This window comes from Odontesthes bonariensis, chromosome 17 (assembly GCF_027942865.1).
Source record: "Odontesthes bonariensis isolate fOdoBon6 chromosome 17, fOdoBon6.hap1, whole genome shotgun sequence".
In the NCBI taxonomy this organism is placed as follows: domain Eukaryota; kingdom Metazoa; phylum Chordata; class Actinopteri; order Atheriniformes; family Atherinopsidae; genus Odontesthes; species Odontesthes bonariensis.
In genome coordinates, this window is record NC_134522.1 from 6,043,278 (window position 1) to 6,069,701 (window position 26,424).

Consider the following 26,424-nt stretch of genomic DNA (forward strand, 5'->3'; position numbering starts at 1 on the left):
CACATGTTCCTTTTATCCCTTTTTTATTTTACACAACATAACAACACGGTACATGTTGTCTTTTTCTGTACAGAAGCTTTCCGGGAGCTCGTGACCAACACAGGCTGTAGTATACCAATGTCAGTGAAAAGCTCGCAAAGGTAATCGTGTTCTTTTTTTTTGTTTTTGTACTCTTCCCTTTAAAAAATATCTATTTCATAAGAGGTCTGTTAAAGTCTTAACAGGTCAAGAAAAGGTCTGCTCCACGCAGAAGGTAAGAAAGGCTATGTGTGAAATTTGTCTCTTCCTTAGTTCATCCCATTTGTCCTAATCCCTCGTTTGTGGAGTTGTGGCACAGTCCTGTATCCAGTTCCAGTGTCTGTTAGCGAGGGTCTGTTAGTGCAAAGGAAGGCACCGACTGCTATTCTCTCGCCACAGTATAGATGCACACTTTGTGAGCTCGTGAATGTCAAGAATGGTGTGCTTTTTCTTCTTTGTATTTTTTTTTTTAATTCCTCTTCTTTCCTTTTATTAATTCCCTTTTTGTGATATTTTCAGATAAGGTGAGCGTGACTCGGAAAAAGGATGTGGCAAGCCCGTTGTCTTGTTCTTCTTTTGTGCTATAAAGTGTAACCAACAAGACGACTCGAGGACACTACGAGACAAGGCAAGTGATCCACTCGCTGACGGACCGACTGCAGAACGGATAAAGTCAAAGTGGAGCATGAGAGTGTAAACTCAATACAAAAAAAGTTGAGAAACACAAAAAAGAATAAAAAAGAGGACAGGCGGAAAAAAAAGGTCGCTCGCGCACCCGTGCAGAAACTCCCATTCAAGCCCCTCGCACACGTCTATGAACAAAATTCAAACATGAAAACGTACATTCTAAATAGTAGCAAAGTACACATTGTTTTGTACATCAACAGGCTTTTGCCTCCACGCATACACTTATTAACAAATCCAAACGCACCGCAGACACTCAAACCAAAGTTAAAACCATGATGGAGGAACCAAAGCCTTGTTCCGGCTCACACTGTGCTCTCTAAGATCCAGTCCGAGTCGCAGCGCCCTTTGTCCGAGTCTCCGTCCTCTCCTTTCGGGAGCAGCATCCCGCTCATTGACTGGCTCCTTTTGTCCCGCATTATCCGTCCCAGTTTGGGCGCTCCTCCACCTGCGTGCTGGTGGGACGAGTGAGTCTTTGAGCCCCCGTCGCTGAGCGAGTACCTCCTCCTCGCCCTGCTCCTCCTCACCTCCTCCGCGGGGAGAGTCTGGTACTTGGCGGTGGAAGCAGCGGCGCAGGGAGCGCGGCGCAGGACGGGCGTCTCTCTGAAGCGAACGGAGGGGACCGGGCTCGGGGTGACGTAAGGGGAAGGGGCGAAGGGGTGAGGCGGGGTTTGATTCAGGGAGGTGGAGTTGTTGCGGTTGGTGTTGTGGTTTTCCAGAGGGGTGAGGGCGGAGGAGGGGAGGGGGGCAGACGTGGCGGTGGAGGATGAAGAAGGCGTCCGGGGGGAGGAGGTGGAGGGGAGGTTCTCGGGGGTGTTGGGGCCGGCCGAGCCGGGCTTACCGGGGACGGGCTTCCGCTTGGGCCTGTGCAGGGACCCTGTGGCGGCGGTGGGAGATGAAACGCCAATCTGAGGCCTCTGCTCACCCGCTTTCTCCCAGTCCTCACCGCCCGCTGTGGGGCTTCTGGCCCCCCAACTCTGGCTGAGAATGGATGTGGCCGTGGAGCTGTCGGGCAGGGAGCACTCGGACGACTGGGTGACCGTGTCCTTCCCCCCGCGGCCTCCCCCTGCGGCGGCTGCCCCGCTCTTCTTCTTCGTGCCTCCCGGCGGTTCGTCTAATCCGATGGATCCGTGCTTGGAAGCGCTCGGAGTCAGGGTGCATCCCTGGGACTGCTGCCCGTTGGTCTGCGAGTGCACGGTGGTCATCGACAAGGAAACACCTTTGCCGCCCTCGCCAGGGTTACACACCTGGAGAGAAAGCAGACGGGGGGAATGAAATGTCTCTGTGTGAAACCTTTCAGGTGCAAAGAAAGGAAAAAGAATGAAGAATGATCTGTAATCAAAATGCATCGCAGCTGAGAAGCTTTCAAACAGTTATTTACACCTCCAACGTCAGCACAAACATTCGATCTGTAACGTCTAAACCAGAGATACTCATTGTGCGGCTCCTCAAGCTTTAATTGGCGGCTCGCACTCGCATAGTAGCTTATAACAATATGGTAACAATAACAATACATTTTTTCAAATAACATACAGCGAATACTGCACAGTAGGAAGTATTTTTATTAAGTATTAAGGCTTATTGGTGTTTTCTAAAGGGGGAACTGTTAAACCTGGCAACGCAGCCCGCTTAAACCACCTCACACTTGACCACAGAGCACGCTAGCTGCTTTAGCCAGCGCAAGATGCAGGCACAATAGATCGTTTTTTGATTAAAAAAGAGCAAAAACCAGCACAAAAAACATGCTCATCCTGAATGTCTCACTGTGATTACAACAACAAACTACAAATACAACATGAAGAAAGTCGAGGACATGCACGCCAGCTTCAGCTCATCCCAGTATTAAGGTAAATGTGGTCTGAATTGAAAATGTATTGGCTGTGTTGTTTCTTTTATTGTGGGATGTTTTATATGTAGAAATGCATATTTGCAAAAAGGGGACTTTAGTATGTTGTGGTAAAAGTGGCTCTGCCCTTGATTTTGCTGCCAATGTGGCTCTTGTGAAAACAATAGTGAGTATCACTGGTCAAAACGTTTCTGTGGACCACAGTGGATCTTCCAGGAGTCGAGCAGCTCAGAAAGTGGCCGCTGACTCCATGAAGCAATTTGAATTTGCTTGGAAGTGTGACAGGGTAAAATGTCCTGTGAGAGCTGCCCATGCACGGAAGCAATATCAAACCTAATCTCTTTTTAATTCTGTAATTAAGTGACCTCCAAACTGCCAATCATCCCGCTGAATGGAAAAGATCAGCTCTTCCACTCTCCCCCTCTCCGGCTGGAGTGGATTAAAAGAGGCAGACACCCACCTTGTAGCGGATCATCAGGATGATGATGAAAACGAGCACCGAGGCCACAATTATCCCTCCGATGATGATGATCATAGTTCCGCCGAGGAACTGAGACTGCATGAAGTGACACCTCATGTACTCCGACTCGGTGGTGAACTGCACGCAGCCGACCACTCGCGTCGCTGTCAGAGAGGTGATGACATCATCGTAGATGGCCAGCACGCAAAGGTCGTACGGGGTCCCCGCTGCCAGGTTATTGACCAGGAAGTTCTTGCTTGATGGGGGGATCATTCTGTGGCAGGGAGAGGGAGGGAAAGATGATTCATATCAATACGAAGAGTATTTACCTTCATGGGTTAGTAATGCTCCCTAAAACATTTTCCAGTTAACATTCAGTGGGGTCACATGGCACTGAAAGGATCGCATTATTGGCTAAATTACAATAAGAATGAGTTGAGCAAGGGTAATTCTCCTTGGATATCTGGCGGTGAATGAATGGGATCAGAGGCACAAAGCGTGTCATACCCCGGTATGATAGGTGGCGCTGTACCCATTCCAGCTGTTGCTAATAGAGCCACTTCCTGTTGACCTCTTCACCACCAACAACAACAACAAACTCAGGCATTGGAGAAAGATGGAGAACGCAGAGCCAGATGAAGCTACGTCCCTCTACATTTGGTCTGTGATGAGCTGCTTGTTGCACAAACTCGATGCCCAACGGAGCATTCTCCATCGCGTTGTTTGTTTCTTTCTGACGGCGACAACAACAGGAATATCGTCTCCTTTGACTTCCGGGTCACGACCCCGGGAAAACATCTGGAGCATGCGCAGAACGCAAAGTCTGATTCACCACGTGCTTCAGCGTCTACAAGCAGGTTTAGAGTGACTTTCAACCCAGTTATCTCGGGGTCTGAATCTTATCGCGAGTAACTCGATTTGACCCAATTTCTTGTCGGATTAAGGTGTCTACATGAATTTAATAAGTCAGTCTGATTGTAATTTAGCCAATAATCCGATCCTTTCAGTGCCATGTGACCCACTGAGTGTGATGTACGTACAAGAAACCTGTTGTGTTTTCTTCTTTGACTGGCAAGCGTTTGAATCCCTTACAATGAGACTTAACAAATAAATGCCTTGATAGTTAAATACAATAGGTAGGAGTGAGCTTACTGAGTGAGAAAAAAACAATCACACAGGTTGTAAATAAAGCAACCATTTGGCTGAATGCATCGGCTTTCTGCAGCATCTTTGCATTTAAAATTTCTTAACCCCAAACAAGCTTAAAATGATTAACATCCATCCATCCATTATCTTCCGCTGGTCCGGGGATCGGGTCGCGGGGGTAGCGGCTTGAGCAGAGAAACCCAGACGTCCCTGTCCCCGGCCACTTCCTCCAGTTCTTCTGGGGGGACCCCGAGGCGTTCCCAGGCCAGCCGAGAAACATAGTCTCTCCAACGTGTCCAGCCCGCATCACTGCAGACGCCGCACCAATCCGCCTATCAATCTCCTGTTCCATTCGTCCCCCACTTGTGAACAAGACCCCGAGATACTTGGGGAAGGATCTCATTCCCAACCCGGAGAGAGCATTCCACCCTTTTCCGGCCGAAGACCATGGTCTCAGATTTGGTGGTGCTGATTCTCATCCCAGCCGCTTCACACTCGGCTGCGAACCGCTCCAGTGAGAGCTGCAGGTCACGGCCCGACGACGCCAACAGAACCGCATCGTCCGCAAAAAGCAGAGACCCGATTCTGAGGTCGCCAAACCGGACCCCCTCAACGCCCTGGCTGCGCCTAGAAATTCTGTCCATAAAAATTATGAACAGAATCGGTGACAAAGGGCAGCCCTGACGGAGTCCAACCCTCACAGGAAACATGTCCGACTTACTGCCGGCAATGCGGACCAAACTCTGACACCGGTCATACAGAGACCGAACAGCCCATATCAAGGAGTCCGGGACTCCATACTCCCGGAGCACCCCCCACAAGAGTCCCCGAGAGACACGGTCAAACGCCTTCTCCAAGTCCACAAAACACATGTAGACCGGTTGGGCGAACTCCCATGCTCCCTCCAGGATCCTGCCGAAAATGATTAACAGTGTGGTTTTAATGTTACAGCTGCAGTATCGAAGGTAATCATGGGGGTAAAGAAGCAGCAAGGTTCAGCAGCAGAGAGAAAATCCAACTGGGATAAGAGTTCAAGTTACATTCATGCATGAATGACCCCTCCAGAACGATTTCTCATTGGTTTTATTCAGGTAATACCATGAAAAAAATGTGTTTAATTAGCATGGAGTTCATTGAACTTGCTAATTCATAAAGTACACAATTAGTGACAAATCGAGTTATTCAAACATGCAAGACAGCAAAACAGCCTCTGTCCTGAGTTCAATGAGTTCACCTCAGGGTCACGTTTCCCTTCTGCTGGAAGGACCGAGGGCAGAATGCCCCGTAACGCACTCGTTAATCTAATTTAGAAGTAAATGTGCGTTTACATTCCTCTGTGACTGAGTGGCGACCCCTCCGTGGCGTGCCCCGCCTCTCACCCAATCACAGCTGCTTTAGAGTCTCTAAATGGGGTAAACGCTGGTATAGAAAGTGAATGGATGAATGGATTTCACATTACAGTGGTCAACATTTAAGACTTTTTCTTCCTAAACACATCGAAATCACTTGGCTGCTGGGATCTGGTTTCACTTTCTGGTGCAACTTTGTTTCCGGAGACATAGCCTCAGACTATTACACAACCTCTCAACTTTAAACTGAACAAAACGTCTAAATGATCAAACAAATCTGTGCTTTCAGACACACACTAATGTAAGTTTTTTAGCTGGCTCCAAATCAATGTTCAGATCCAGACTGACGTCCATTTGTCTCGAGCATCTTTACAAGAGCAGACATCATGTCAACAACACTTCATGTTTCACCCCAGCTTGTAGTGTCTACAGATGTCTCGCATTGAGCTGTCTCAGTACATCCATGATGTACCTTTATATTATATAATATAATATAATATAATATAATATAATATAATATAATATAATGCCACTAACAATCCTGTGTGTCACACGAAAGCTGATCTCATCTTTTATTTTGCCTTCCTTAAAAAGGTTACCCGGCTTGTCCCACGTCTTAGTGTAGCTGTACCGATATTTAGATTATAATTTAAATGTCTATTTTTTTATGAGCAAGGTGAACATTCTCAAAACTAAGTGATAGTGTCTGTATTTCTGTTTTATTCTTTTTTTTTGTTTGATTTACTGATATCGTACATAGTTCTGGTTTACTTGTTGCAGCGTGGGGGGGGGGGGGGGGGGGGGGTAAGATGATGGTAAGATGTGTTGGGATGCTCTCTGTCATTAAATTAAGCTAGCGTGTTTAAAAGTTGTTTGTTTAGTTGAAAACGTCCAGGATATGTAGCGTCAGGTTGTCTTTAATGTTTTGGTGTGTTTTAGTCGTTATAAAAATGTCGTTTTAACCCGTTTGGTCCGAGTTGGAGCTCATTTGCATATTTTCTGCACATAAGAAAAATATTTTTATTTTATTTTATTTAAACAGGGACCCAAGTCACTTTAAATATGTTCTATTTTGTATTGTTTGTTGTTCATTGTTGGTGTTTTGTTCTTAATTTAATTTTGAAATGCAGAGTGAATAGCTAATGGCACATTTTAGTGTGTACATTTTATTTGTAATTATGTATGTATATTTCTTTTAAAAAGCCCAGAACTTGGGAGGTGCTTGTGATGTTGCTGAGGGAGAGCTTGTGTTCCCCCTGCTCTCATAGGCATTGAAGTAAAGTTCCTATATTTTGGCCATCAGAGTCTTCATTCTACACGCAACCAGACTACAGCTGCTACATTAGGTGCAAATGTTAGCTTCTGGATCTGGTAATAAGGCGACTGAATAACAAGAGACTCCAGCACGTGATGATGAAAACATTCTGTTTGGGGTCTGGCAGGAAAAACAGTGCTGCTCATTGTGAAAAAGAACTCTGGCTGTGGAAGGAAGGATGGAAACGATACAGAATAGCTGCACTGTGCATCGATGGATGCTGAATCCTCAAAAAGCAAAGTAATTCAATTGTTCTCACTTGGACGTTTTGAGCTGACGCCTTTCCACAGAGTGCCACGGCGGTCCCACTGAGCACAACTAAATCAGCCGGCCTTCCCACTCAGGTTTCACAGCACAACCGCGTAAAAAACAGCAGAGAAATGGGAAGGTTCTTCTTCACATTTCTGACACTTGTCACATTGACTGGAGGTCTGTCCTTTGGCCTCACTGAGCAGGCACGTCCGCGTTGGCATTTCCTCATTAAAATGCTAATCAAATTCCTCATTAAAACCAAACAAGGCAGCCAGTTCACAGCTCGTGGTCTGGCGTGCACTGAAAGGAGCAGAGGGCGACTTCGGCCAGGTTAAAGCATCTGGTTTGGAGTTTGAGCTAAGTGAAGGTGAGAGGACATGTGCAGGTTTAATGGTTAGCATAAAGAGCTGGGGGAGAAATGGAGCAGGGGGCCATTACTGTGCATGTGAGAACATCTGCACCATCCCACCAACAGGATTACCAGAAACCAGAAGACCGCCAGCGTTCTTCCCCTTAACTCTGTTGACATTTTCATCGCTATGCTGGGGAACTTTGGCTTGAAGAACATCAAATACAGAAAGCATCATTATTTTTCATTTGGGACACATGACGTGACTTTGAAGGGAGCAAGTTAATGAGAGGAGCGAACATGAACAGAACCTATAAACTGAGAGACGAGCAGCCACATTTGCAAACTCATGCATGCGCAGACAGAGATGAATAAGAGGCGACTCTTAGCACTGCGGCCTCAGGTTTTATTTGTGCATCATATCGGTGAGCAAAGAGTTTGCATCTTGGTTTAGAAAACAACAACTCTGTGTGTTCATCTTTTTCAGGTACCACACTATACCAACTCATTTATTCTTAAAATCTCTTGCACATGAATTCATACATGTGTAATAAAAGAGAGTAAAAGGTTCTGCATATTATAAACTGAATGCTTTAATCATTTGATTCTGATAAGACACAAATCTTACACACAAAAAAGTCTGTTTTCCAGAGTCAGATTATCCAAAGCAAATCAAATCAAGTACAGCCACTTTAACACTCTGGAGTCTAAGAACCCGCCGGCGGGATTTTTGACACATCTCCAAAAACACATCTGTAACTGTGTGTTTTTGTCATTCAAACATATAAGTGACACCATTAAAAACCTTGAAACTTCTACTTTTCAAATATATATATATATATTCAAATAAATTATATAGCTGGCCCTTTTTAAAGAGAGTGAAAAGAAATCTTTGGATTTTCTGTACTCTCTGAAAGCAGCAGCCTCCTAGGCCACACCTATCGCTATTCACATGTAAAGTACCAGGTGATTGAGTGGCTATTCACAGGTGAGAACACGCCCCATTCAGCCAGCATAAACAAAGCCGGACAGACAATTATCACATGGAGAGTGACAGGGGGGTGGGGGCAATCAGGGGTGTTACACACCCATCTAATTAGTATTCAACTAACAGAGACACTGCCTGGAGTTACAATCACTTTTTTACAGTTTGTGTGGAAACAAAAAAACATTTCTGACTGCACTTTTTACTTTTATGCAGCCAACACTTTTGTTTACAAGGTTCAACCTTCAAAAGTCTTGGCTAGATATATTTATAGTGTGTTTTCTTGCACTTGTTTGAAGGCTACGGCTACACGGAAACGAAACGAGTTTTTTTTAAAAAACGGGTACGAAAATTCTTGCAACCACACGGCAACGCTGCGGTAAAGACTCAGGTCCAGACGAAAACGGATGAAAACGATGAAACGATGCAGTACACACGCCACTGTGTCACGCCACGCTGTGAGACAATAGAGAAGTCTCACAGCGTCAACGTTTGACTGACCCAAAAACGTTTTAGCTGTAACAATGGAAACGAAACGAGGCCGTTTTCAAACTTTCCCACTCTGGAACCCGTTCTCAAAAACTATCGTTTTGGGGTAGTGGGAACGCCGGCTCCGTGTGGCCGCGACAGCGAAACGATAAGAAAAAGTATCGTTTACAGTGAAAAGCGTTTTCGTGTAGCCGCAACCTGTTTTTTTGTACAGTTGTGTTTCCCCTCAGTTTAAATAAAACTTGTTTGTACTACATTCACTTTACTCTCATATTATTTTTTGTTAGGCTTTTCAGAATACAACCATATGTGTCACTTTTGCATAGATGTTTACAGTTAGTTGAAATACTTGAAAATGTCAAGGTGGTGACAACTGCCTCAAAGTCTCTGAAAGGCCTTAGACTCCAGGGGGTTAAAGGGTGTAGTTACCACTTCACTGCTAGCTTTTAGCATCAGTGCTGTACCTGCTGTTCCTCTCAATGACAGCCTGCTACACCAGTGCTAACTGGGGCTGCAACGATTTGTCGATGTTATCGAAAAAAATCGATAATAGAGATAGTCGACAATGAATTCCATTGTCAACTATTGTCACCAGAGTGAGGCATCTTACCTAATTACAATCTCTGCCGAGAGTCGCACATGCGCAATAGCGTCTCTGTCGAGCGGTAACATTCAGAAATGGCGGCGTCCAACACATTAGCTACGCGTAGCAAAACTTCTAAAGTTTGGGAGCATTTTAGCCTGGATACGGCGAATAAAAAGATTACTCGCCTCGGTAAGATTCAAGTAACATTCAAGCCAATATAATAAATTTTTTTTTTTATAAAACCCATTTGCCTGTCCTTAAAAAATGGACAGAGGTTTATTTATTTATGGATTTATGTCTATACTGACTGAGCACTGTGCCTAACTGGTTTTAGATTTAGGACATTTTTAATTACTTTTTGTATGAATTAGCAGCAAAGTTTAATAAAATATGCATCTTTCTTGTGTTTATCATAATTCGCCACATAATTAAAGCAACTTCATGCTAAATTTAAGAAAAAATTAATAATTATCCGATTAGTCAACTAATCGTTTCAATAGTCTGTGACAAGTCGACTACTAAAATAGTCGTTAGTTGTAGCCCTCGTGCTAACATAATCATTTATTCATCTGGAGTCGAGCCCTGTTGATGTACAGTAAAGGTTAACCCTGAAGAGTCTGTGATTAAAATGTTCTTTTGTGCTATGATAACGAGCTCGGTGAATCTCAACACCTGCCTCATACCACCTCGTCTAAATTTGAAATGCCTCTGTTCTACTTATTGTGTTGGGCAGCATCCTTACTGAATGCACCATGCTCAATAATTGGATTGAATTGTTTTGTTTAAAATTTAAAAAAGTGCTAACAATAGCTATGGCTTTGGATAACAACAGCATAGCCGGAAGTCTGGGAATAGGCAATAATTATGCAGCTTTGCTTGATGGTTCACTTGAATACATCCACATGAAAAAACACCCTTCTCCACTCAGAGTCCTCCACCCCCCAAGAAACTGCCAACTCCTGCCACACAGACCCATTCCTAAACTAAATCTATACAATAATCTGTGCTGTAAGAGCAGTGAAACGCACAGTTCTCATTAACAGTGTGTGGACTCGGCTGTCATCATTTACTATTCAACCTTAGTCGAGATATTGGCAACGTGTTTGGACTGCAGGCTGAGTTCACAAAACAGTTGTTTGGTTTGGTCCTCGCTTTCTATCCTGCGTGAGCCATTAGCTTTCCAAACTCATCCAAACTGACTTATTAGCTGTGGCTAATTTCTTTGTGTCTGAGCTGGATCTCGCTGCCAGTATCTGAGGCGTTTGTGGGTCTCGTTGCACTTTTGTTGCTCATGAAAAAACGCCTGTGGAGAGGACTGAGTCCACTCAGGTCGGTCGGTACATATTGGCTGTGTTCGAAACCTCATACTACATACTACATACTTCCATACTGCAGACTCATCGATCAGACAGTATGCAGAGCGTTTACCCACAATGCATTTCGCTCCTACCCGAGCTGAAATCAGCCGGCCTGAAGCTGATTTCCCTTAAGCTCTAAACTCTGTAAAGCACTTTAAACTGTTTGTACATGAAATGTGCTATATCAATAAATTAGAATTTTTTTTTTTAAACTTTAGCAACATTTGAAACATTTTCAGGCGAGAAAGTAGTCGTTTAGATCCCCAACGTGTTGAAAATCTGACAAAATACCGGCTATTTACAATTTTGTTCCCACGAATTCGGCGCTACTAAAGCTAGCCGCAGTGAGCAACGCACTTCCGGTTATTTTCACAAAATAAAATACCCGTTGCCTTTTAGGGAAAGCCATTACGATACAATTGGTGCTTTTGTTTTGAAAACAGGAAGTGAACCTACCCTCGTTATAGCTAGCTTGAAACTGCCGTTTTGACAGGAAATGACGATCAGCGACGTCACGTCACGTTGCATCTTGGGTAGTTTGAGTATGAGTAGTAACCTCATGATGCATACCCAACATTTCGGAGAATCTAGTATGCATCCGGGAAAAAAGTCAGAATGAGTAGTAGGAGAAGTAGGAGAAGTATGGGTTTCGAACACAGCCCTAGTGTGCATGTGTACATGTATATAATTACATGTGAAATCCATTAGAGTGCTACAGCCTGGTTCCATGACAACTTCCGCTTCACAGTGCCTGTCACTGCATCTGGCCCTCTGCCAGCATTCATCTCTGATGTCGCTCTGCACGCTCGGAAACTGAAACCCTCAACGCGTGTGCTTGAATGCGAGCATTGTGTGTGCGTGTGTGTGTTAATCAACTCAAGCTTTCCACATTGCAGGCTGGGACAAAGTCAGGATCTCCATTAGTCACTTTCAGCTTTTTTGTCTGGAGACAAATGAACGCCTCCATGCACAGAACAGTGAACTATGATACGGGATTGTTCTATTTTGGGCCACTTCACTTGATTAAATATTGGAGAAAGCCTACGGGCCAGAAAACACATATTACTCCAGGAGGAGAAAAGTATTCATGGCAATGATTTAGTGCAGCAAAAAAAACACAGAACAGAGCTTCCCAGTCGAGCTGGAGCTGTGTGATAAGGGACCAGAGCTTCTAATAACTCAGCTGTGATCCCCCCAAGTTATACCATGTGTGAGTGTTCAATGATATTTACTGCTCTGGGGTGGCTCATTAGCATCTGCTTCATGTAGCTGTAGGAAGAAAACATTTCAGCATAAATAAAGTTTTCCTATTTTGAAAAATGTCTGGTGATCTGTTATTATCTATTCTAATTCTAACTGAAATCAGACCCAACTATAGTTAATAATAATCAACTAATAAGTTAATAATTTTAAAGCATAATGCTATAAATCCTCTTAATTGTTTTATATTTTTCTTGATATTCTTCTTTGATTGCTTTTAACTGTGTTTTAATTTTTATTCTATTTTTTGTATTCTCTTTAAATTGTATGCTGCTTTATGCTGTACTTTTAAATGCCTTGTCTTTATGTTGCCTGTGGTAGGAAATGCGCTATATAAATAAAGAAATAAAGATGTCTTGCCTAATTCTATAATGGCTCTGCACATATAGTCTTTGTTGGTATCTTTTTGGGATTTTCCAGTTAACACTTTTCTGCTCTGGTTTGGATGCTGAGATACTGGAATGATTTCTTCTGATAATCTGTGATGACCTTTGGAAGTGGCAAAGTTCTCTGTTTGTGGAACCAGCTGATTGAGCTTTCCAAAGCCCAAGCTATTCCAACAATGAGACCCTAAATCCAGAAGAGATGAAGATGAGACATCTAAGAAGCGGAGCAGACACAAAATGGAGACAAAGAAGGAGAAATTTTAACCATTATTTCCTTGATTGATATTAGGCCTGTAGCGATGCACTAATCTCCCGATACGATACACGATATTCAGCCAACGATTCGATTCGATACACTTCCATCATTTTCTGGAAAAAAAGGGACAGTGTGATTTGTACTGGTGGTCCGTCCTTTGAACCGGAGGGACGACACCGCCAGACAAACAGAAACAAACGAACATGTCACAAACGTGAGCTGTGCACTTTATACAACATTTTTATGAACTAATTTATCACTGTTTTGTATAATGTGACCCCCTGGCATTGTATTGTATTATATTAATGATCTGTGTTTTCACTAATTGTAACGTCTGACTTTTCAATAAAACAAACAAAAACAACTCTACTAAGAGCCGCATTTCTTACTGTGTTACCACAAAGAGCTAGCCTGGCGACGTCATCCTACGTACTTCCGCCCAAAGATTTTGGCTCCGCATATAGTCTGGCCAAATCCCCCTACCTCGGTTCGCTCAGTGTTTTACCAATCAGCAAACAGTTGCGAGTGGTGACGCAGAACTCATTGTAACATTGTAGTCCATATAATTGTAGTTCAACCGCAGCGGAAATAAACATGGCGACGGAAGAACGCTAGAAGCTATCCATGAAGTTGTCTCAACTCTGGAGAGCATTACACAATTAAAACAAGAGCAAGACGAATGCCTCGTCAATTTTGTTTGTGGCAAGGATGTCGTAGCTCTCCTTCCAACTGGCTTTGGGAAAAGTTTGATTTATCAAATGGTACCGGTATACTGAAAGCGGATGTGGGAAGCGTGATTCGCGAGCTAGAGCCTCGCGAGAGTAAGCATGAACCTCGGCGCATAACCTACGTCATTTCTAGACATTATGGTTGGTTAAGGGAACTCCGTTACTGCAATGAATTTAAGTTGCTGGGTAAGGTCCCGCCCTCCATGGAAACGGATTCCTCTTGGGTTTTCCCAGACTGTTTGAGGGAGTCAACAGTCGGCTTTCGCCCAGGCTAACAAAGAGGCTCATTATTTTGAAAAATGACAGAATTCTCTCCGTTTCATCTGTCTGTTCTTGACTCTCGTCTCGGTCACGTGACGCATAAACGCTGATATTAAACCCACGAACCGAGCAAAATGAGTCAAAAACAGACGTGTTTGGAAAGCTTTTTCCCAGTGAGGAGACAGAAGAAGAGGCTGTGACTGCTAAGAGAAAGAAAGCTGCATTTTGAAGGCATGTTTAAGCGTTACCATAGCGACCAGAGAGCGTTAGGAAGCAGAGAGGATGTTACGTCAGGAGGGCGCTGCTAATAAAGTTACATACGAGTACACATTGGATTCAAGTTTATTATTATATTTACTAAATACCACAGTGTCTGCGTTGGTCGTATTATTTTATTTTGTAATATTTATCCGCCACACCTGAAAGGCTGGTCCGTGAAATTATTGTCTGACATTAAACCGGTCCATGGAGCAAAAAAAGGTCGGCGACCGCTGCCGTATTGAAGTCAAACGAAGCGAACACGCACATTAAAAAAAACACAAATTTTGATATGAACGTGAGAGCCGCATGAAACCAGACAAAGAGCCGCGGGTTGGCTTTACAGGGAAACAAAATATCGATATATATCGCAGTATCGATGACATTTCTCAGCCCTAATTGAGATGGGGAATGTGAGCTCACTGACAGAAAATGGATGAGCTTGAGGCCCTGACGAGGAAACTACAGGAATATTGGAAAGGCGATACGATACGTTTGACCAAGACAGCTGCAGGAACAACTCTAACACCTTTCTGCCTGGCTCTCAGAGCATATGGGCCAACAGACTGCAGACAGAGAGGCAACGGTGAAGGGGGGGGGGGACTGCAGAGCTGGTTAGCAACAGATGGAACTAAACTTAACATTCAAAACCAAAATAAAAGCACGGGTAAAAGTAGACACGAATAGGATAATCATTAAAACAATCAAATCAATATAAAATGGAGTGCAAGCGAAGCAGCTCAGAGAGGTAGGGCGGGGCAAGACCTCTCAAAGATTTAAAAATAGATAAAAGAATTTAAAATGAACTCTAAAATGGATGGACATACTGATGCAGTGATAATCAGCTACGGCAGGCAGCAGATTTCAGTCATAATACATGTTCTGCATTAAGTGATGGGACTGAAAATTCAAAAATAGAAGAAGGAACTTTGATTGTCAAATTTCAGGTCGTGGAGCAGAAATGTTAAAGTGCTCAATCTGAGGTGCATGGAACTTGTAGGAAGGTCAGGTGATTTGAGCAGAGTTGCCCCTGGATGGACCTTATAGATCTGAATGGTTTCTGAGATGTTTATTGATGTTTATTCATATCTGATAACTATTTCATGATACTTGGACCTAATATCCTGTAGTGTTTTAAGGATGTTCCATCTTATAAGACTTAAAAAAAGTACGCAGTGTGACTCGATCAGGAAAAGTAAAATAAAATGTAGGTCACAGATATCCGAAAGTCGGTTGTCCAATTATCTCTGCAAATGGTGTTCAGTGCTTCAGGCTGTATCGCCCCATCCTACAACAGTGCGAGCTAGTTTAACTCAAACAGTCTGAAGCCAACAGAAACAGCAGTTAATACCAGTTTTGGGTTTTCAAAAAGCTTAAAAAAACTGTAAACACGTCGGTTTGCATGATACTCCTGAAATTAGTCATTTTTAAGTTAATTTTCTAAACAATTAAGCAAAAAATAACCCATGACGGCAGAGTTCACTGTAAGTACAATCAAGCCGGTTAAGAATAACTGGTTTCTGAGCACCAAGTGAAGAGAATTAATGGCAGCTCGACTCTTGCCCCATTACTGCTGACCTCAAAACTAATGTGGCTTACACAGCAGATGGCAAAATAGGACGCTAATAGGTGTGAATCTCCCAGGCAGGCCGGAAACATAGCTGGAGCTACCTTCTAGTCCCTGTTTTGCCATGCATAATACCCACAATGCCAGAACTAATGGTGAACAAGCACCCACTGAGCTTGTAGTCGGAGGCCCGACAGGGATTTCACGCTCAGGCCAGGTAGGCTTCCCGGATACGTCCACTTTTATTCATTAATCAGGGTTTAAACAGCAGAAGAGTTTTGCACTTGCTGGAAAAACTAACTTAGCTCATCATCCGGAGATAATCTCTGAATAATTTCCATCCGACGAACACAGTTTGAAATGACTAGTTAAGAATAGTCATAATATTTTGTCTCTTAAGTGTCAGCTTTATCTGAAAACTATAATTATCTTCAGCCTTTCCTGTAATCATCTTCACGTATTAACACAGCGAACGCATCAGCCCTCTTCTTTCTGCATCTATCCGTGTTAGAGTTGTTGATGAAATTATGGTGTGATGAATAACTGGTGTCACAGAAAAAGTAGGAATAATGAGGTGAAATTTGACTCTTTTAGTGCTGAACCCAGAGGTTTCCATGTTGTGTCTGACGCAGAAGCTTGAAATGACTAAAAGCCCTTTGCTTTAGTTTCACAGCACACGGCTTTACTCATCTGGCTGACTTTTTAAAGTGCATCTGAATTGTTTTCAGCGATTAAAGTCGCTGTGCACCAAACTTACTGAACATCTGACTGATTGAAATGTTAGTGAACAGCTCAGATGACGCCATAACATTTATGTTTGACGTGTAACTTTGACTTCTTCAGCGTGCTGTCACAGACACATCATTAACATCACACATACATCGCTTTAACTTCACCTAAAAAGTTGCTAAATCACCTTTCTGAGGTGATATTGTGTCGGCGTCTGCGCTGATTGTTTTAGCGCTGACCTAAAATTCTAATCATAAATCTTTAGGTTCATGTACTTTGCATTTATATAGGATGAAGCCACTCTGCTGCCTCCGCTCAAAATGACAAATAGCAACGAGAGGTTAACTTGAAACCGTGTTCTGAAACTGTGTTTGGGTAAAGCAAACAGCTTCAGAGTAAAATGTATGTGCAGAACTATGATAAGCCTGTAAATCATGTCAGCAGATGGGCTGGAGCAGAACATTTGACTTCATAAAACAAAAAGGGAAAAATGCTCTGCAGTGGGGAAGATGTCATTTCTGTGCAGGAGCACAGAAGATGTTGGGCAGATGTTTCAGCACAGTGTCCACACCTGTGCTTAATGTGGAGGTTGGCTCCTCTCATTCATCCTTTCCTGCACACTGATGTTATGTTATCAACTCTTTTTACGCATTTCCTCCCATCTGGAACCTCTCTCCTGTATTTACTTCAGGCCTTTTCTCCTTCCTCTCTATATCATCCCATTTTTGATGCACTCCGTTTAATTAATACTAGGACATGGAAATGATTAAAATTTTTTATCTAATTAATCACAGGATTTCCCTGATTAATCACGATTAATCGCATTTGTACATTTGTGTCCAAAAATGCAAAAATGAATTCAAAAGTAGTGTATAGCTTTTAGCATTTAGCTTTATTTTAAATGTGCTGCCATATGAATGAAAGTGCCATAACATTTGTTGTGCAAACACACTTTTAACATCAGCATCTTTCTGTAGTTTTTATGTAGAAGCCTCGCTCCACTGTCTGTTTCCTTGAATGACTTGCTGCTATCAGTTGTGTGTTTTGCCTTTAAGTGATATTTTAGACTGGAACTACTACGCTGAGAAGACAATTCAACTTGGCAGTGTTTACAGATGACTTTGGTTCTGTCGACTCCGCCGTCTGGAAGAACTTTAAAATGAAAATGGCCGAGTAAAAGTTCCGTACCCTTCTCCATGTTTGGTGGATCCGCCGATTACTTTCTTTTCCTGTTCCGCAGCAGACAGCAACAGACTTTTACAAAATAAAAGCCTGTGAGCAACAGACTTTTACAAAATAAAAGCCTGTGAGCAACAGACTTTTCAAAATAAAAGCCTGTGAGCAACAGACTTTTACAAAATAAATGCCTTTGAGCAACAGACTTTTACAAAATAAAAGCCTGTGAGCAACAGACTTTTACAAAATAAAAGCCTGTGAGCAACAGACTTTTCAAAATAAAAGCCTGTGAGCAACAGACTTTTACAAAATAAATGCCTTTGAGCAACAGACTTTTACAAAATAAATGCCTTTGAGCAACAGACTTTTACAAAATAAATGCCTGTGAGCAACAGACTTTTACAAAATAAAATAAATAATAAAACCTGCGCTAATGTGCGATCAAATGTTTATCGGATTAAATAATTAACGAGTTAACTCGCCCAGCCCTAATTAATACCTTTTTATTTTCATTCAATCTCCTTTTTTTTACTTCCAGAAGTTATTCCTAACACCAACCTTTGTCATATGCTTCTATTTCACATCCTGCCTCCTTTGTTTTTTATCTTACAAGCTGCCTCTCCTGTCATTTCATCCACCAAATCTATCGGCAGCCTTCCGCCTCAATCGTTTCTCCGTCTGTCCTCTGACCAGACAGAAGAATCTGTAGAAGCTTCAGCCCCCGCATAAACTGGGACGCCCTGTCAACCAGCTGAGCTACCCAGCAGCCCCTTTTTCTTCCTCTTTACCATCACTCTGCCCCTTCAGAATCCTACTCAGTGCTGTGGAACTGCACCCGCCTGGTGTTACTGTTTAAAACTCCTACTCTAAGACTACTATGGGGGCTGCTGTTACTTTAGGCCTCCCATATGTTTATGGTGCAATAAAATCAGAGTTGGAGCGTTATGGTAGAATAAATGCGGATGGTTTTTCACACCTTAAGAACAGCTGAGGCAGGTGTAAAATCTTGGCCTCAGGGACCATAGACAGGGATAAACGTCTTCCTGCTGGAGAGAGGTAGAAAAGAATATGCACTTATAAAAGCTTGGATTTATCCCTGTTACGTGGTGTAAAAAAAAAAAGAAAAAAAAAAAGAAAAACCCTTGGCATTTCTTTTTTTGCAGATGGCAACCTGCCCCCGCACCTGGATGGATTTGCCGGAGTGTAAAACAGCCACTGAAATACCTAAAAAACAACAGATTTGAGCTCCAAAATGTGACTCTGACCAAGAGACAAAGTGTCTGCAGCGTCGGGTTCATGTGCACGTCAATTCCACGCTCGACCTGGCGTACAGATGTGTTCAAATTCTAATCAGCGCAGTTTCATGTCTGCTATCGGTATCCAAGTTGACCTCAAAGGACCCGAATGTGTCCAGCATATTCTGGTATTTATAATCTAATAAACACGGCGTCTTTACTTAAATTTGTTTAGATCATCAGAAGCACATTGAGTCTTTCTTTCACTCATATTTGCTGCTTCATGATGAATTCAGATGAGTATGTTCACAGAATCCCCTGCTTTTAAATGCACATACACGAAATACTTTAATACTGAAGGTTTCCTTTTTATTGTGAGTGAGAAAGTTGGATGCAAAGTTTCTATCTTAATATTTATAGGTCAACAAAACCATAAATAACTAAAAGCCTCAGCACTATTTCCAGAAGCTTTACTGAGTGCAGCAAACTCAGAGGCCACCCTGCACACTTATGGTTAAAACACTTAAAGTCTTTTAAATCAAAGTTGTGTTTAAGAAAGATTGAACCCGTTTGATGCTCGGACAATAGTGTTTATTGGTTCTTTTTACAGATGTTATAAAGTTTAAGCTGTAAAAACTATTCTCTGTTAACGAGTAAATGATCATTTTTAATATCTAATGAGATAAAACTCTCACACACATCACCAGCTTCGTCACAATCACCACAGCTGTATCTGTACATTTATGGAAAGAAAACATCTGATCATTCTTTCCCAAATGCAAGAACAACTTTAATCCATTTTAATGTAGCACCGTGACGAGTTAAACCAAAGAAAAAGAGCACATTCTACTTGGTGGGTTAGGGTTAGGGTCAGTTTGGAGTTTTACCATCATTATGGTCTCCACTCTGTCTCCACCCTGAGAGTTCACGTTTTGAGAAGTCACTGCATTTCCCTGCACCTGACCCTGAAATAAGAGGTTAACGGTCTGTGGATTAGATGTAGGCCGTGCGGAGAAATCCATTCACTCACACCCAGCTTCCAGTTAAACAGAAAGAGAAAGGGGAAAATATTCAAATCTGAGGTTTAAGAGTTGTTGTTGGGAGTCTCGTAATGACAAGCTTCATGAAACAAAGCACATATTTCCATCTTCTACCAAAACCTCTAACGAGCACAGTGGCACAGATCTGTGCCTCCAGGACACAGAGAATAATGTTTCTTAAGGGTCATGTTGATGAAATCCCCCAAAAAGATGCAATGGGACCGTTTTTCTTCACCAAAGTGAAATCTGTGCTGATACCAAGAACAAATACACATATAAGATCAAGTGCAAAGTGAAAAGGATGAATATGTGGAAGGTCTTCTTAAAGGGGCAATCCACTGGTTTTACAGACAGCAGTTCTGTAGTGATGGGAATAAAAGACAGGCTCAGTTATTAGCAGCATCTTCTGTTAGCATTGATGAATTTATAAAATGCAAAGTATTACTGGAGCTGTAACCTGAATGTTTAAGCCATCCTGCTGATGTTGAGTCCAGTCTGATACTTATTTAAACACTGTTTAAATATGTACCACACACTTAAATACTCTACTTCCTGTGATACACGTTACTTTGCACAAGATGCTTTATTCACAAACTTAAAGTCCTCGTTCAAACTCATAAAGTTGATAAGTTGATGCATTATTGATGTAAATATCTTTAAGCTAACAGAATCCCCCCCCTGGTGGATAAGGGTCAGACACCAGGAACAAAAGAGCTTGCATCATAGCTGGGCAAACATCTGGTCCCGAAGAAGCAGAGGGAGCAAACTAATAATACTTTTAAAAGACAATTTCTCACCGCAGACATCATAAAAGATGGATGCAGTCACAGTGGCATCATCCACTGGATGTTTAGAGACAGGAGTGACATGTACAGGGTGGATCTGACCCAGGAACCCAGGACACCACATCCTTCATTTAGCTGTTTTAGCACTCATTGTTCACCAGAGGCAAGCGCTACCTCAACACCATCTACCTCACCGCCTGCTTGTAGTTTATACTCTCAAACAAATGTTTTCAGGTTCACTTTGTGATTCTGCTCGCTGTTTGGGCAACAAGTCCGCCGGCTGAATAGAAATCCGATCCTTAAGCAGGAAGAGTGCCGTTAAACATCAGTATTCACCTCCAGGTTTCAGGTGTCCTTGAGTGTTGTTCTGCAGCCAGGCCGGACCTCCCGGAGGAAGGGGGGTGGGGAAGGGGGGTGTGTGTGTGTGTGTGTGGGGGGGGGTTCCCAGCAGGGATCGATAGAAAAAGAAAGTATGACAGCTATTACATTTCAAACGTGCAGAGGATGGCGGGTCCCGGAGCTTAACATAACGAGGCGGGTTTTATTGTAAAGCTTTAAACCGAGACCTACTGAATTCACGGTTTGAAGCCCCCCCTCGACCCACCGGCATTATGCTGAGCAGGTGGAGAGAGGAGAGCTGAAATGTCATTGTGAGGCAAATCAATAAACTCTCATTGAACCTGGAAAGTAAGTGCCCTGTCTGCAACAACGGGGCCAGATTCTCTTTGTCCCTCATCCTGATCCCCCCCCCCCCCCCCCCCCTCTCAGGCCACCTTTCCCTTCAGCTCCATCCTCTGACACTCCATCTACTATTCTGCTCCACTTTCCCAACTCGCTCCTTCACTCTTTGGTCTCTGTGTCTGTGTGGTGACAAAAAAGCGTAATCAATGGGCCGCCGCTCTGTGCCAGTGGAGGTGTGGAATGGAAATCAATGTGCTATTCAAAGACAAGAGAAATGCAAAACAACACAGACGCACGCAAGTGGCTTCGTTCTGGGAAAGGATGAGAGAGGCAAAGGTGTGAAGGCTAGAAAGAAAGAAAGAAAGAAAGAAAGACGTGATGGAGACGTGGTGAAAGGCTGTCTAATCATTCCACCTCCATGCCCCCTCAGGAAGCTGCTTTCTTCACTCATCCTGCTCTGCAAATTAGTATGTTAGTGTGTTCTAAATAGGCTAAAAGTGAGAAAGCACAGATGCAAACAGGCAAGAGAGAGGGTAACAAAGCAGGAAAAACAGTTATCCTGGGAGGAGATGATGATGTCTTTACAAGTCAGACAGCTCATCAGCATCGTCTCTCCATGATGCATTTTCTACAAGAGGTTAAGTGCTGATGAATTATGAAGTAGGATCAGGAATAACAGAAATGTCAGCCAATACCAGCGGACTCGTCGCTGCGTGATCTCCGTTAACGGCAAACTTCTGTAGGCACAAAGAGACACGATCAAAAGTCCTGAGTCCATCGGCTGTGGTACGACGTTTGTCTTCGGGGGAAACGCTTCCTGACGTCTGCATCGCTGTGACTCAGACTCTCGATCCCGGCGCTCCTCCCCTCCCTGATGAGGATGCGTACAGATGTTTGTGGATTAGCACTGAGATGAAAAGCAGACACCGCCGGTTCGCTTCCCCGCAGAGGCCTGAGTAAATATTTACTTCAAATAACAATCATCCCCCCTGAGATGGATCTAATCCGAGTGATCCTGAGCAAATGGAAGAAAGTTAAGGGAAGCCGGCACAGCTCGACCTGGTTGAGTCAGCCGACCGGACCGCGTTTGAGGTGAGGATTACATCCAACAGTACCACATCCAACATATATGGTACTTTTGCCTTGTGGGTAATCCAACATGCAAAACGTGCTCCTGAGGAGCGGCTGCCTGAGGAGCGGCTGCCTGAGGAGGCGGCACTTCAAATGCCATCCCATATCTACAAAAGGACCAAACTCCGCCGATAGTCAAGCTAACGCAGCTATGAGAGTAAACGTGTCTGGGATTGATGCATCGATCCATATGTTTGCCACAGAGGCAGATAGCATAGCTCATTACCCAGAAAACATCAGCTACTTACTCTTCTGACATCATTTCACTTGGATACGAGTGGAGACAGATTTCTGCTAAATTCGGATTTTTCTTCCAGCACTAATTAAATTGAGCTACTATCGCTTCTTTTTTTTTTAAATGTTCCACTCTTCTGTACTTCTGTTTTTAATGGCCTGCCAACTCTGTTGTCTTTGTTGGCTGCTTCCCAGCTGTACAGACATCAGATATTCATCCTCTGGATGAAGGCTCTTTTTCCATCCAGACATTTCAAAATAACACATCTGGAGCCGTAATTTCAATACCTTCATTCTGTGCTGAGGTCATCATACCGTGAGCATCTCATACCGGGCCGCGCCTGCTTGCATTGACCTCTGAGTACTTGTGTAGCAATCTCATAAAGCTCTCACAGCGTCCTTATAACTCCAACATAGCACCCTTGACTTTGGAGGCCCATATGTTACCGTGCACTCAAAGACTCCATTTAATGATTTTCTAAAGCCCTAATGACTCAGTGCCCATGGAAGCTGCTATTGGTTCTCTCATATTACCCCTGTGTGATCTCATATGACCCAGATAGCCCCGCTGTGAGGGACCTTCAGCATCCTCCCTCTGCATTACATTCAATCTGTTGGTTTCCTTAGCTGGGAAATTGTTTTTGAATCGGCTCCATATGAATGAATTGGATTATTTTATAAATAATTATGATTAAAATGAATTGAATTCCAATTGGCTTGAATTGGACTTTATTATTTAACCCTCCTGTTGTCTTGCGGGTCAAAAGTGACCCACTACCATGTTTAGCTGTAGAAAAAATACCTTACACTATCTTTTTCCAACTTGAAATTTTATGACTTTTCCTAAAGGGAGCCCATCATTAGAAAAAGTCATACTTTATTTTTGTTTATGTTTCCATGTGGGCTGTACACCACTAGGGTACAAAGATTGTCTTATGGGTCATTTTTGACCCGTGAATTATAAAAACATTTAAACACCAGAAAAAAGTTCACTGTTTTTTCCCTTTCAATATAATTAATTCAGAAGTAATTACTTCACATTTATATAATAGCAATAATAAACCTTTATTATGTAAAAGAAAACTGAGAAAACAAGAAAACTGTTGGTCCAACTGACAGTTGGTTAGTGGTAAAAAAAAAAAGTGTAATCCTGAAAACTGGTGATTGTCTTTTTGTATTGTGTAACAAAAAATACATGATAAAAAATGTGTTGAATTGAGTTGAATAGATAAATAACAGGTGGTTTCATCATACAAAATAGATTTTGAATTTAAAATTCAATTAAGTTGCTTTATTTTGGGGCTTTTGTAGGGCGGGTCATTTCTGACCCGTAGGACAAAGGGAGTAAACACAATGTTAAGACCGCACAAGGGTTAAAGTGCTTGAGATGACATCTGTTGTATTTGGTGCTATATAAATAAAACTGAATTGAACTTCTCTAACATTAGGGGTTTTTCTGCTCTCTTGTTTCCCCGTGAGCACATTTTCTCGCAGGATCATTAAAGTTGCATTTAATCTACTGTAATCTAATCTATAGAGCTCAGACATGGGTAACTCTCCACCTCTGCTTTGGCCATATCGCGGTTCAGTTTCCACTGTGTAAACCGTCTGACTGGCTGAAGTCAGAATGAATGACGCAGACGCTGTCAATCTCACCTGTAGACCAGCGAGTCGTCCTGGCTTCCGTTGTACTGTATCTGGAACATCCTGATGCCGGGTATATTCCTCTGGAAATTAAACTTGATCAGCGCGGTCGATGACGTGGCTTCGGCGGTCACCACCCTCTTATCCACTCCACCCTTCACGTCGCCCGTCACGTTGCTGCCATTGGCGCCGCCTCGGGTCGACGTGGAAATGTCCGACGACCCCGGGTCGGGCTCCTGGATGTTGTTGGTGTTGTTGGAGATGTGGGGGAGCTTTATGATGACCAGGTCCACGGTCTGGTGGGCTTCCCCGGCGGGGTTGGAGGAGATGCAGGTGAAGGAGCCGGTGTCTTTCACAGTGCTGATGAGGATGTCCAGAGTCCCGTTGGTGTAGACCAGGGTCCTGGAAGAGTTGGACACCAGTTTGCCCTCGGGGGAGATCCAGTGAATGGCTGGCTCCGGGTCGCCCCTCGCCTTGCACCTTTAAAGATAAAGAAGCGGTGGATTGGAATTTATCAGCAACACAACAGATTGGGGTCAAGCCTACAGTAAAAGGAGAGCACTGTTTGATGCTTGGGCCAACGTTCCCTCTGGGACACGGCTGAAAAGTCTAAAATGATATACTGCGTTAAATTGAGTTAAACTTTGAATCCTGCTTTTTAATAAAAAAAGGACTCCGTTTGTAGCCAGAGGAAGAAAACAGGACTGTTTAAAGGGTCCAAACTTATAGATATTCATGTTATTATTAGGACTGGGCAACGATTAAAATGTTTAATCTAATTAATCACATGATTTCCCTGATTAATCACGATTAATCACATTTGTACGCAAAATCCAAAAATCAAATCAAAAGTAGTGTATAGCTTTTAGCATTTAGTTTTATTTTAAATGTGCTGCCATATGAATGAAAGTGCCATAACATTTGTTGTGCAAACACACTTTTAACATCAGCATCTTTCTGTAGTTTTTATGTAGAAGCCTCGCTCCACTGTCTGTTTCCTTGAATGACTTGCTGCTATCAGTTGTGTGTTTTGCCTTTAAGTGATATTTTAGACTGGAACTACTACGCTGAGAAGACAATTCAACTTGGCAGTGTTTACAGATGACTTTGGTTCTGTCGACTCCGCCGTCTGGAAGAACTTTAAAATGGAAATGGCCGAGTAAAAGTTCCGTACCCTTCTCCATGTTTGGTGGATCCGCCGATTACTTTCTTTCCCGGTTCCGCAGCAGACAGCAACATACTTTTAGAAAATAAAAGCCTGTGAGCAACAGACTTTTACAATAATAAAATAAATAATAAAAACCTGCACTAATGCACGATAAAATATCTGTTTCGTTAAATAATTAATGCGTTAACGCCATAATAACAAGTTAACTCGCCCAGCCCTAGTTATTGTCACCACGGATGATACAAACCTGTAGATATTCACATTTGACAAATCTGTAGAAATCGTTGCTTGTTTTTGTCCAGGTGATAGTCATGGCCTTTGATCAGATAACATGCTGGATTAAACCTGGCAAATACATGTTGAGTTCTGCAATAACTACACAAAATAAACTCAAACAGAGGGTCAGAAGAAGTGATTCTTTTATGAAATATATCTTTAAAAAACATCTGCAGACAGACGGTTCACACAATGATTACTCCTAATTGTCTTTTTATCTAAGAAAATAAATAGTTGCAACAATACAAGAACATTCAAGTGGTCAAAATAGTAGGAAATAAAAAATAAAGAGCTCTAAAATCAGGGCCATCGTGACACTACTTTGGATTTAAATGAGAATGATGAGAGCTAAGGGAGGAATTATATGAGCTAAATACACCTCATTGTTTAATATCACTGCTGAAGCTTCATCTTTGTGATTTGGCTGAAATTATTTACCATATTAGCTTTTTACGGGTGCACATTCCAGAAATGCATTTTTTTTCTCTGGGTTTTTATTTGTTAAAACGTCTGCTTTGAACTACAATGAACTCAGATTTTAAGGCGGTATAAGCAGTTGTAGAAGTGCAATGAAACCAAGAAAAAGAAAGCAAAGACATCCATTATAGAGTTATCACCCGGTTCCCAACTTTGTGCTAAAATGATGCCGTAATAAGGTAGAAATTAGATAAAAATGTACAAACGGTGTCTCAAAATGGAACTCCACTCTAACTGTTTGTAGTTGTATGAACAAATGAACAAGTGACAAATGTTAGAGAGAATGACCATCACT

The 26,424-nt window shown here is 42.7% G+C and overlaps 1 protein-coding gene across 3 annotated transcripts in view; it reads right to left on the bottom strand.

Moving 5' to 3' along the window:
* Window positions 1–6: 6 nt before the first annotated feature.
* Window positions 7–26,424, bottom strand: part of lrfn5a (leucine rich repeat and fibronectin type III domain containing 5a) — a 140,374-nt gene continuing 113,956 nt past the window's right edge. For all 3 annotated transcript variants that reach the window (XM_075448309.1, XM_075448307.1, XM_075448308.1), the window contains 3 exons: window positions 24,221–24,688; window positions 3,009–3,282; window positions 7–1,949 (listed from right to left, as the gene is read on the bottom strand). In XM_075448309.1, the coding sequence (XP_075304424.1) occupies window positions 1,008–1,949; window positions 3,009–3,282; window positions 24,221–24,688 (1,684 nt within the window). In that variant the 3' untranslated portion in view covers window positions 7–1,007. The remainder of the gene's footprint in view (window positions 1,950–3,008; window positions 3,283–24,220; window positions 24,689–26,424) is intronic.